This window comes from Helianthus annuus, chromosome 5 (assembly GCF_002127325.2).
Source record: "Helianthus annuus cultivar XRQ/B chromosome 5, HanXRQr2.0-SUNRISE, whole genome shotgun sequence".
Taxonomy (NCBI): domain Eukaryota; kingdom Viridiplantae; phylum Streptophyta; class Magnoliopsida; order Asterales; family Asteraceae; genus Helianthus; species Helianthus annuus.
This window is the reverse complement of record NC_035437.2, coordinates 128,821,153-128,833,372: the sequence shown is the minus strand read 5'-3', so window position 1 is coordinate 128,833,372 and position 12,220 is coordinate 128,821,153. Positions and strand designations below refer to the sequence as shown.

The window sequence follows — 12,220 nt, the reverse complement described above, 5'->3', positions numbered from 1 at the left end:
TAAAGACAAAAGACATGACTGAAATTAGGTATACTAATAAAGGACAAAACTTGCAATTCACTCTATTTTTTTTTGTACGTAATATAATTATCAACAAACTAGATATCACACAAAACAGTTATTCCCAACAAAAAGAAAATAACCTGGTTTAATATAAGCCCAATATATGCCTTAAAAGTCATGATATCAACACTACACTTTTTAACATTTTGTTCTAAAGTCATAATATCAACCCTACCTCTTTTAATTATGCAGCTTGGAATCTTTGTGTTTTATAAGTTATCTTAGATTTCTGATACTGATTTTATTTAAGTTAAAAGTCATAATTTTAACCTTACCTCTTTTAGTTATGCAACTTGAAATCTTTGTGTTTTATACGATTATCTTAGATTTCTGATACTGAAATAAAAATTAGGTTTTCTATGTGATCTTGGAGCATCTTCCAACTTTGGTGGATAAAGATTAATGAAGATACTTGTTATAATAGATAAATTTGTTTAGTTTGGATGATATCTTCCTTAGCAATTTATAGATACATAGATCGGTTGCATTTAGAGATACAAAAAGTTGTATTTTATCTCTCACAAAATTTCATAGCTATTAAAAACAAGGTATTAGCTTAATGTACATTAATCATACAGAAAGCCTAGACAAAAGAAATGTTACATAAAAAGTATGTCTTTCAAGTTGTTGGCTCTTCCCTCAAATTTGGTTGTTGACGCTTGAATTGGCCATGGATCCTTCACTACTCAACCACAAACTGTTGCTATGCCGGAAACTCGACCTAAAAGGGTCGTGAAAAAATGGCGCTGGTCGGTCGAGCAATGGAGGGATATCAATGTCACCTTCCAACATCTTTAGAGCTTCCGAAATCGTTGGTCGTAGAGCCACCAGCGCATGTGCGCAAACTAATCCAACTCTTACAAATCTTGCCATCATACCCTTAGGCAAGGTTCCCTCTCCTTTTAGAGAATCATCAAAAACCTCCTCAATTCGATCTGATTTCACCATCTCCCATGCCCAATCTGCAATCAAAACCATCCCCAAATTCACTCCTTTCACCTCTTCAATCACCTTTCTCCCACTCATGATCTCAAGAACTATAATCCCAAAACTATAAACATCAATCTTTGATGTTAGTTGTCCATAGAGCGCGTACTCAGGTGCTACATATCCATATGTTCCCGCAACTCTCGTAGTTATCCAAGACTGCCCATCTCTACTTTGCTTGGCTAACCCAAAATCCGCAACTAGAGCTCTCATATTCGAATCCAAAAGAATGTTGGTTGCCTTAATATCACGATGAAAGATTGCGGGCTTGATCTCATTGTGCAAATAAGATAACCCTTTAGCCACATCAAGTATGATCGATTTTCGTTGAGGCCAACTTAGTCTCTTATGGTTAGATGTACTTTTGTCGAAAATATGATCATGTAAACTACCATTTGGCATATAATCATAAACAAGATACCTTTCGTTTCCTTGTATCGGATCACTCGTTGCACAAAACCCTCTTAAGGGCAGAAGATTTCGATGCCGGATCTTGCTTATGATCTCAGCCTCATTAACAAAATCATTGTCTGCTTGTGCGTCGAAGCTCATCATCTTCTTGACTGCAACAAGTGTTCCATCAGAAAGTGTTCCTTTGTAAACAACCCCGAACCCACCTTGACCTATCAAGTTTTGTTGTGAAAACCTGTTCGTAGCTACATCAAGCTCGGCTATACAAAACCATTTTGCGCCTAACAAAACAAACAAACACCGAAAACCAATAAGATCCCACTGATAGCAAAGTCTGAGGAGGGTATCTTAGGAAACAAAGAAACTATACCCAGGTAAAGAAACTATGACGAAACCATAACTTCTTTACCCGGGCTTTCATAAGTTTGTGCTCTATACTCTACCAGTTACAACTAAAGGGTCCAAATAATTTTTTCTCTAAAACAAAAAATCTCGAAACTTAAAATAAAAATCCAACAAATACTAGTGGTCGACATCACCAAGAAACCATATTTTGACGTATAAAGTATAAAAAACGAAATATGCTACAAATAACAAAAGTTTTTTTCACCTGTGTTGGGCAAAACACGAGCTTTTACATCTCTTACATAATCTCTATGTGATTGAGTTTCTTTCCTCTTGTTATTATATCTCCTATAAATCCCACTTGCTCCAACAAAAACAAGAGTTCCTATCAACGCCCCCAAAACTGCATAAATGGTATTTTCCTTTGATCTCGAATTTGATCTTGATTTAGACAAAGAGATGCCAAGTATACACTTGGCTGTCTGGATATCATCAGGCCCATAACTGTTAACTATTCCAGCAGCATATAGAGCAGTAAAAGCCAAACATTTACTCGAGTTTTGACTCAATGATACCAAGTTAGAATTAACATCCATACGTGCTTCAAGACAAGACCTACACCTCAAAAACTCAGCAAGATCTCCGTCACAAGAGGACTGTAGCACAGTGTTGGGACCAATCCTATCAACCCAATCTAATAACGTGACAATCCCATCACAGTTTGATGGGCTTGCAACAAACTCGTTGGTGGAGCTGTGGCAAGTAGATAAGGGGTGTGCTACGGAGATTGAAGAGAGGCGGGACTGGAAATCGGAGATGCAAGAAGCGGATGATTGTGGGTTTGGGAGATAGAAAGTTTTAGTTTTCTTGAGGTGGTGAGCGAGGCCGATGCGGAAGAGGCCACGGAGAGATGAGCAGCAGTTTTCCGTAGCAGTGGCGGTTGCGGTGGTGGAGCAGTCTGAGATGTCCCATGGAAAGGTATTCACATAATTGAAATCTATGGGGCATAAAGAAGAATTTGTTGAGTGTGATAAGTAGGAGAATATGCAGAGAACAATGAGAAAGGATAAGGGGTGTTTCTTCATAATTTGTGTCCTTACTTTTTTTTCAAAACAAATGGTGTCTTAATATTATCCCGAACAATATACTTTATATGTGACGTTCGGAATTTATTTACACATTTTTTTTAATTTCAACAGAACAAAACAAACAATGAAACAAACGATCGAGCTTTACCGACGGACTGATGCTTCAAAAATCTGCCAGTAAAGATCGATATCGTTGATAATCGGTAAATAATACTTCTTCGGAAATCCGAGTGTGTAAGCTGATTTTTGACGAAAATATACTGAAGGATAGATAGTTTTGTCATGTGCTTTTTTTATTTTTATTTTTTTATTTAAAAGTGTGTCGTAGTTGGATGACTCACCTGGTACATATCAATTTGATAAAATACTATTGGCAACTTAACTAAATTTGTTTGTATGCGTCAATAATTACGTAGTATTAAAAACACACATCAATAAATTTTATATAAGGGACGAATTTAATTAAGTATTTGGGCTACATAATGATTTACTTCATATGATTTGTTAAGCAGTTCTATAAACTTCGATTTCAATCTAATTAAACACATGTTTTATGATCTTTGGTTTTGGTCTCAACTCTCAAACTCCAAGTTTCCTCTATAAATATATTCTTTAAATAATTAATAATTATAATTTTTTTGTGTATTTGGTTTTTAAATCAACTTTTTAGTTTGTGGTTAGCATTTGTAATTGATTTCTCGTAAGTTTCTAACCAATATTTGAACAAATTATAATATTTCTAGAAGTTTTTAATCAAGCGAAACCTAAATTCAAGAACTACGGTCATTTTATTAGAATCCATGTAATGCTAGAGGCCACTTAGGTTATAGCCTAGTGGTCAACATGAATTATCTCTTATGGCGAGGTCAAGGTTCAATCCTTGGGAGATGTAAGTATTTAAGTGGGAAAATTACGTGACATTCACCTGGTGAGTGATCATCATCAGTTGTATAACGTAATTATACAGCGATTGGTAGCCTCATAAGTGCTGCGTTATGACATGTTAATAACATAACAAGGTTCCTCACGACCTAGAAGTACGTAATAAGACTTGGCAGCCTCGTAAGTACCACCCTGTAACATTCGTATATACCCAAAAATTTCTATATGTAAGCTACATACATAACGCTATTGAGCGAAAAGTTCGTGGGGGTCGAGCGCCCCCCCTCCCCCACCCGGGCCCTTCTAACCTTCGCCCCTGAGCCTCGGAACCACGACACGAGGAGAAGCATGACATGTTGACACCTTGCATGGACGTGTCAATATGATCCATTGACACACTCGTGCATGCACACATGCACACCGACCCACCATTTCAAATAAAAGTACAAGTATGGATAGGGGGTTAGCATTCCATGGCACGGTTGTGCATTAAAAAGCACAGTTGTACACAATCAGTTTGGGCACTATAAATAGATGGGTTCTCTCCTCCATTGGATCCCTCATTCCACACTTCCACCAACACAACGGACACTAAAAACATCCAAGGGAGGAACCCTACTGGTTCTAGTCCCGCCTCTACTCCATTCTATCACCGATCAAAGGTAGTCAACTAAAATCAAGAAGCACTTTGTAACACTACACTTTGGCTATGGTTGTTCACTGGTGATCGTACCATGGTTAAACCACCAAGTGTTGGTTATTGTAATATTGCTACTTGTGGCCAGTCTTCTTGTATCACTTACTTTGATGTAAATGAAACTTGATGTTATTTTATAATATTTGAAGTTTAGTTAAATGAAGTTTTTATACATTTGAATTTTTAGCCATTACTGATCTTTATTGAATATGAGTTTTGAACTTGTGTATGTACATGTTTGCCTAATGTGGCAATTGCATTCATTCCGGGTTTATATTGTCTCCATTCAAGACACGGTTATCACACAAGAGATGGTAGATAGTGTTTTAATTCATAAAGTTGTTTTGATTAGTTTGCTATTTCAAGGCCATTAAAGTGACAATAATCAGGCAATTGGATTTTATGTCTTGGATTGATAATTTCTCCTTTCCATGGTGATGCTTCTAAGCTTATAGTAACTATATAAGTCCCAGGTTATCCCAAGCCATGGAATGAAATTTTACACTTGAAATAAAGTTATTGATTTTACACTTGAAAAAAAGTTATTTGATAATATGTCTTCAGTTATGGTGGGGCTTTGCATTCTAGTATTACAAGTTTGTGGGCGATGCAAGTGAGTGTCGTCTCCCCATTGTATACCGATGTATAAAGAGTTTTAAGAGTGTTCACCTAAGGTGACCCGGGGTGGTCACGTTATGACTGCCATCACTCGTGAAACTCACTTTCAACACCGCCGCCAACCAATTTTTCACCCACAAAATTTGTAACGCGTGAACAACTTGACGCGTTATATATCTTAGTTATGTGAGGGGGATTGTTGGTTTAGGGGAAATTGTTGGGTGTGGTTGTGAGTGATGACCATTTCCAGTAAAAAAGGTTGTGAGTAATGAAATAATTGTTGATGATATGACAGAACCTGATTGGATGTTGTGAGTGATGGAATTGTTTATGACTTATCCCACCCCTACCCCTAATGTGGTCTATTTATTTCACGATGAAAACCCTAGTTTACCACTCCATTCAAACGTTCCAAATAATATATTTTATATCAAGAGAATTCGAAACCAAAGTGATATATGTCTTAGATTAATTCCTTCTCCTCCTTTATATTTATGTTTATTAGTTTAAGGGGCTGTTTGGCAACATCTTAATGGTTAAGTGCGGAACAAGTAAGAGTTCTAAACCATTAAGTGCTGAATCAGTAAGAGGTCTGAACCACTAAGAGCCTGTATAATGCTTAACCGTTCAGAGGCAAATGTCTGACCAATTCAGATTAGAGGTCTTAACCATTCAGACTCTATATAAATCTTAACCATTCAGAGGCAAATGTCTGAACCATTCAGACATCTGCTCGTGAAACAAACAATCTGAACCATTAAGTGCTGAACCATTAGAAGCCTCATTAAGAGGTAAACAAATAGCCCCTAACTTTGTTATTTACTTTCACTTACATAACCACTCAACTATATTTGCATACTATAAATTTCTAACATATTTATGCATTAAGTGTTGTACACCATGCTTACGGGTGTTTTCAAAAAAAAAAAGTTGATTTTATATTTTTAATCCAAAACTATTTAATTTTTCACTTTTAACCTAAAAGTTTTCATCTTTTACAATTTAATCTCGCAATTTTTTTATTTTTAACTTTGGTCCCCTATACTTATCATATTTCACAAATTTTTTGTTTTATGTTTCATTCTAAATTTTGCGAGTTAACACGGTGCAACGTGCGTGTGTGGTTCAGCGTTATTATGTTTCGTAACACTCCGTTCTAAATTTGCGAGTTCACACGACGCAATGTACGTGTATGGTTCAACGTTTTTACGTCATTTTTTCCCGTTTAACATAACAAATTCGTCGCAACGAGCGGGTACTAAGTCGACTTAGTTATTATTTTATATGTTTTACGTTACGATCTAATTTCTTCACATTAATACGTGTTGGTTGTTGACGGTAGTGTGACATTGGTACTAATTGAAATAGTTTTACATCCCCACCGCAACGCGGTGGGGCTTAATACTATTTATTGACTAAACAACAACAAATGTTGAGTGATGAGAGCCATCGAGTCCTTAGATCGATACTTGGTTTTTTGCCACACCATACTACGTCACAATAGACAAATTTATCTTACCGTTGGCGGATCTAAAAGACAAGATCAGGGGTATCAAAAAAAAAAAAATTGGACCTAGGGGTATCCTAATATTTGCTTAGGGATATCCTCGATACATAAAATTGAGAGAAAAAAAAATTTTCACCAATTTTACACTCCGCCAATAAAGTTGAGGGGTAACCCATGCTACCGCTGCTTGTATAATACATCCGCCCTTGTTACCGTGTGTAGTTGTGTCAAAGTGTTAACAATTTTATAACAAATTTAAAACAATAATTTGCAGAGGCAAACCCTTCTATGTACACATTTACACCCATCACGATGCCTTTATCAATGTTTACACATATCAAGTTTGTGTTTCAACAAAATGTTAACCTTAGGACCATCTGGCCACCTAGATCTACGCTTTGCTACATCATTCACTGGAAAAGCTTTTACGTGATTTGGTAGCCTATAAAAAAAATTACGATACAATGTAAAAGAGAAAACCTTGATTGTTTACCATTTCATCATCGTTTTGTATTTTTTTGGTCATATTTTAATATAAAGAAAAATAATATTTAAAATTAAAAAAACTTGACCGCAAATCCATACTGTTTCCTAACAGGGATCTATCCATTCAAGAACTTCTCGGCTTGGCTATGGAGATGAGTGGGCCTAAAGATTGGAAGAAGATTGCTGGCGGGATCCTTTTAGTCACGGCTTGGGAGATTTGGAAGGCGAGTAACGAGAAGACTTTATGATAACTTCATCAACTTCAACCGAACGACGGATCTCATAAAAGAAAATACATTTTTTTTGGATTACAAATAGATCAAAGTATGTTAATCTAGATTGGGAGAGGTAGTATGATTTTAATTTTCGTGATGTAATTTTATAAGTTTCGGTTCCAGTTTATTATTGTTGATCCGATTTTTTTTTTTATTTTAATAGAAGTTTCGTCCTTAAAAAAATCCACCGCAAATCCACAATGCTCTTTCTTGACTTCCATTCGTTCAACCTTCAAATGGACCCACCAAATAAATAATTCTCATATTAAAAGATTCTATTTAAATTTTCTAAAAACATATGTTTATAAAACTGATTTGATGTCAAAACTTTAAATTTTAATACCCGAAAACCATTTCGTCGTAAAATGCACATATGCGCATCTTTGACTATTAATAAATAAAACTTTGACTCGTCACTTCGTCTAGTAAACGTGGTAATCAGAAGGTGCAATCGCAAGGGATTATAACCTTCGTGTTTACGATCACGTTGCAAGTGAACTTTGACTTGACCAAAAATGGCCAGAATCGAAAGTCAAACAAAAAGTCAAATTGTTTGACTTTGAGCTCAAAATAACTAAAATAAATGAAATAGACTAGGAGTGAGCACTTACTTGTGTTGAGGAACACTTAAGAGCTCCAGTAGGAGGCTTCCAATGACTGGAAACAAGCTCCAATAAAGTGGGAGAATGAAAGTGAGTAAATGGGCAAGTTAAAGTGAAGAATTCTTGGCTATTTATAGTGCTCTTGAGCTCCTAAGATCATGCCAAGCGTCCTTGAGGTGTCATGATCTGATGAATGTGATAACACATGTCCAATGGAGGTAAAAGAGTGGAAAATCGCGACCTTAGAGGCCAAGGCATGAAACAAGAGGCTGCCAACAATATTGATGTGTTGGGCATCCCATACGGACCATATGGGGTTTTCCTTTATGGTTCGTAAGCCCCTGTCAGGGGTAGAAGTTTCAGCTTTTGGCAGATTTAGCCCCTGGACTTGTATTGTCGCGTTTTGTCACTTTTAACCCCTTTTAACCTAATATTTAGGTTATATAAAGGTGTTAAGGCATGTGTAACTTGGATTTTGTCCGGAAATGTCATGGATATGGTTTCTTTCAATCGTATGGTTACGCGTTTCATAAATAAAGTATAAGACTTCATCGAACACAAAAATGATCGAAATTGCACAATGATTGAAATTATGCATTTGCGCAATTAAAATACAAGATTTTAATGAATAAGAAAATGTTCGGATTTGTACATACGGCCCATATGTTGTGGCTTGGGGCACACTTTTGAGGTTTGTCAAAAATGGCCCCTGGACTTGTATAAATGTGTTTTTGTCATTCCTAACCCCTCAAAAGCTTATATCTAAGTTATGTAAAGGGTATTTAGGGTATGTGTAGCTTATTTCCTTTTCCCGGTGTGTACGTTACATTAAACTGATTATGTTTAAGTATCGGTTAACGAATTACTTCCAAAATAAAAAATTTTTGAATGTTCAGAATTTTCCACAAAGGTTATAGTTACTTTCCTATATGTCACATTTAGCCTCCTTATGTTTAGTTATATATTAGTTTGGCCCCTTAAGTATTCATTAAATAACTATTATCATTCTAACATGACTAAGCTAATGGTTACTACTTTTAGTCCTCATACTAGAAACGTATGAAAATGAACATAAAAATTGAAATACGAACTTTGGAGTGTTGCAGTACGACTGCTCAAAAACTAAAATAAAAACAAAGTGGTACCAAAGCGGGTATCGTACCGAATACCCGCACCAATATTCGTACTCGTACCCGTACCATACCAATATATTCGGTACGGTATTTGGTACCCAGTTTTGTTCAAATTAGATACCGATATTTTCGATACTGGTATGAGTACTGTACCAATCTCATCCCTAATTCACTTATCCATAATATGTACTACTTTTGATTTCTCACTTATGTTCCATAATTATTATTATTCTCCCCTTTTGAAAGGGTTTATTATTTAAATATATAGTGTTGAATATTTTAGTGTAATCTGAATTTACTTGACCAAAGTGAATTGTAATACACATCAAACAAGTTAGAAGGTGCGGGGGTACACTCTTGTTTGAGTTGTTATAATATGTACTGCTTTTGTTTTCTCACTGAGAGCAGAGTCCAAGAGGCAGCAGAATCTGGCTTGGGTCGATTAAAGCATTTTGGAGGCATTTTTTCTTGAAATTGGACTTATTTTCAAAATAAAAAAATTAGGCATTTCGAAGGTAATTTTTACTTTTAATTTATAACTTCCTTTAGGCAGTTAGTCGTTTTTGCATCTCTAATTCGAAATCCCTTTGGTTATTACAAAGATTCTAGTTCATATGAATTTCATAAACACACATACTAAGTTCTAATACGTAATCTAAGTTGTATCCGATTGGATATTTTGGGAGAACCACCGAAATAATCCAATTTGAAAGTTTACACGCCTCTCTGATCAACCGTTGCATTCTAAATTCCCCAACATGTGTTAGTAATGTTTTTTTTCTTTTATTTATTTATTCATTCTATTATATATACTAGTACTTAGACCCGCGCGGGTTGCTGCGCGGGAACATTGCAAACATTGAGCGAATTAGTCCAGACGTTATGTCATGCGTTAACCATACGAAAACGTGTGTTTTGACGTATCCAGTTTAACTCAATAGCATTGCGGTTGGATCAAAATTTAAAGTAAACGAATTTATAACGTACAATCATATTGTCTTTATATGTAACCCGAATCATACATTGGAAACGTAAAAAAAATATAATCAAGGGTTGAAGGTTTACCCCTAGCTCATTGCCCCGGTTATATGTGATAAGCTTTGTATATAAATTATAATAACTAAAAGCAAAGTGTTGGAAAAATATTACTACGTAACATTAAACAAAAAAGAACCAAAGTATAACTATGTGACATTGAACGAAAAAGAATAAAGGTAGAAATTTGGGCCTGGCCCAGAATATAAGAAGCTGATGAAAAGCGAAAAACAAGCGAATAAATCGGGTGTAGTGGGAATCGAACTATAGCAGCACGTAGACTAGATAGAGGGCTGACCACCAAGCCAGACGTCAATACTTGTGAAAGTTTTAGATAAACTTCTATATGCATAGACAAAAATAGAGAAATTGGTCGGTGGCAAAAGCCACCGACATTTATCTTTAAGATAAATAGATTTTTGACACGTGTCGCGCGTTGCAGCGGCAACATCGCGTTTACGGCTTCATTACACGTGTTATGATCATGACATTAACGTGTGATGCCCATCGTGACTAAATTCGAACCCGAGGTGACAAAGAAAGCAAACTCAAAAAATAAAGTCATAATACGTTCGGTTATTATAGAAAATTGTGATAAACTAATTACTAACATCTTCGTTCAATCTAGAACTAACAAACAGTAACCATCATTCAATCTTAAACTAACAAATAGTAACCATACATGTCACACCCCCAAAATACCACATGCGGTAACCCCCGCTAGGCGTGTGACATACCAGGATCCAAGCCACTAATCACATTGAACTACGCATAATATTTAAATAAAACATTCCATTCATTTCAAAATATAAATCCAAATCATAAGTTAAATCAAGTAGATGTTTAGCAGAAGCATAATGTAAGCTGTAAATCAAATGTGTCAAAACATGTGTTCATAATCAACGAAGCAAGTATCCAAGAGTCTCGACCCATGACCACTCTGGCAATCCCAAATAGGAAGTCCATATCAAGAATCTAACGACCTGCAACCATGCAGACAAGTGTGTCAGACGACGCTGGTGAGTTCAAAGTTTTGTTAACGCATTTAGTTACCAGATATGAGTATAAAACAGTTCAATGATTTGATTTGATGTTGTTATTAACTCGATTACCACAGATGGCTACAAGATTTATTTGCTCGGCCCCAATGTCTCTATCAAAACATTGGTCAAGTGGTTAAGGTAATTAGTTTACGCCCGTCCTCCACGGTACAGTGTGAGGGTGCCAAACCTAATAGCGCTATTAACTAATAATGTAGGATCGTATTCTGACCCGTTTGAGTCGTTCAGAGGTGTTCAACTTCGTTTCAGGTGCGGAATAACAAGAAACGGAGGTAGAAATAGCTTGTTCTTCACTTAATCTACTGTTTGTATTGATTTGACAACGATTACAGCTCGATCTTCACACCGGCAGCACCTCGGTATGGAATTACAAGGAATGACTAATGATTTCGCTCAAGCACACCTATATATAGGCCTGATGATTTCGCTTATGTGTCACATAACCATAAAAGCGAAATCACCATATGTATGTATAAGCGAAACCTTCTGCTAAATGCCCTATGAGCGAAATCTTCTTACTAATCACATACACTCTCATATTTTCTCGTAAATCGAGCCCTAATCTATACAAAGCAATGTAAGACTCGATACAAGATGAAGTCGACAGATGTAGTGCACCAACAGACTCCCCCTCAGATGTTGACGAGTCGACTATCGAGTCACAACAATGCTGTGTATTCACATCTTCAGTCTTGATCTGTCTCTGGGCTTTTCTCTCTCTCTATCTTCATCAACAGACTCCGCTTTAACCATATCTGCTTGAATTTCTTCAGACTCCCCCTCTCGATTTGCTGCCATTTCATTGTTCTTCAGCAACATCTTCAATAGGATCATTGTCTGGCTCTTCATGTTCCAGGATCGAAACCTGACTCAATCTACAGAGACTTCAATTTCCAGGATCGAAACTTGGCTTTCTTCAATCAAAGTCCTCAGGAATTGTAACCTGGCTTTTTATCTTCAGGTACAAGATTGAAACCTGGCTATTCCTGCACATTCTTAACCCAGAAGTAAATTTTCTAAATTTAACAAT

The 12,220-nt window shown here is 36.2% G+C and overlaps 1 protein-coding gene across 1 annotated transcript; it reads right to left on the bottom strand.

Moving 5' to 3' along the window:
• Positions 1 to 550: 550 nt before the first annotated feature.
• On the bottom strand, positions 551 to 2,930 carry LOC110941250 (probable receptor-like protein kinase At1g11050). The gene is made up of 2 exons (XM_022182876.2): positions 2,072 to 2,930; positions 551 to 1,742 (listed from the first exon to the last, which is right to left on the bottom strand). The coding sequence occupies exons 1-2, from the start codon at positions 2,889 to 2,891 to the stop codon at positions 703 to 705; spliced, it is 1,860 nt and encodes a 619-aa protein (XP_022038568.1). The 5' UTR covers positions 2,892 to 2,930; the 3' UTR covers positions 551 to 702.
• Between the last annotated feature and the right edge of the window lie 9,290 nt (positions 2,931 to 12,220).

Coding starts and splice junctions, on each gene's coding strand:
- LOC110941250 (XM_022182876.2), bottom strand. CDS start 2,891: ATGAAGAAACACCCCTTATCCTTTCTCATTGTTCTCTGCATATTCTCC. Junction 1,743..2,071: donor TCGTGTTTTGCCCAACACAG/GTGAAAAAAACT, acceptor TTGTTTTGTTAG/GCGCAAAATGGTTTTGTATA.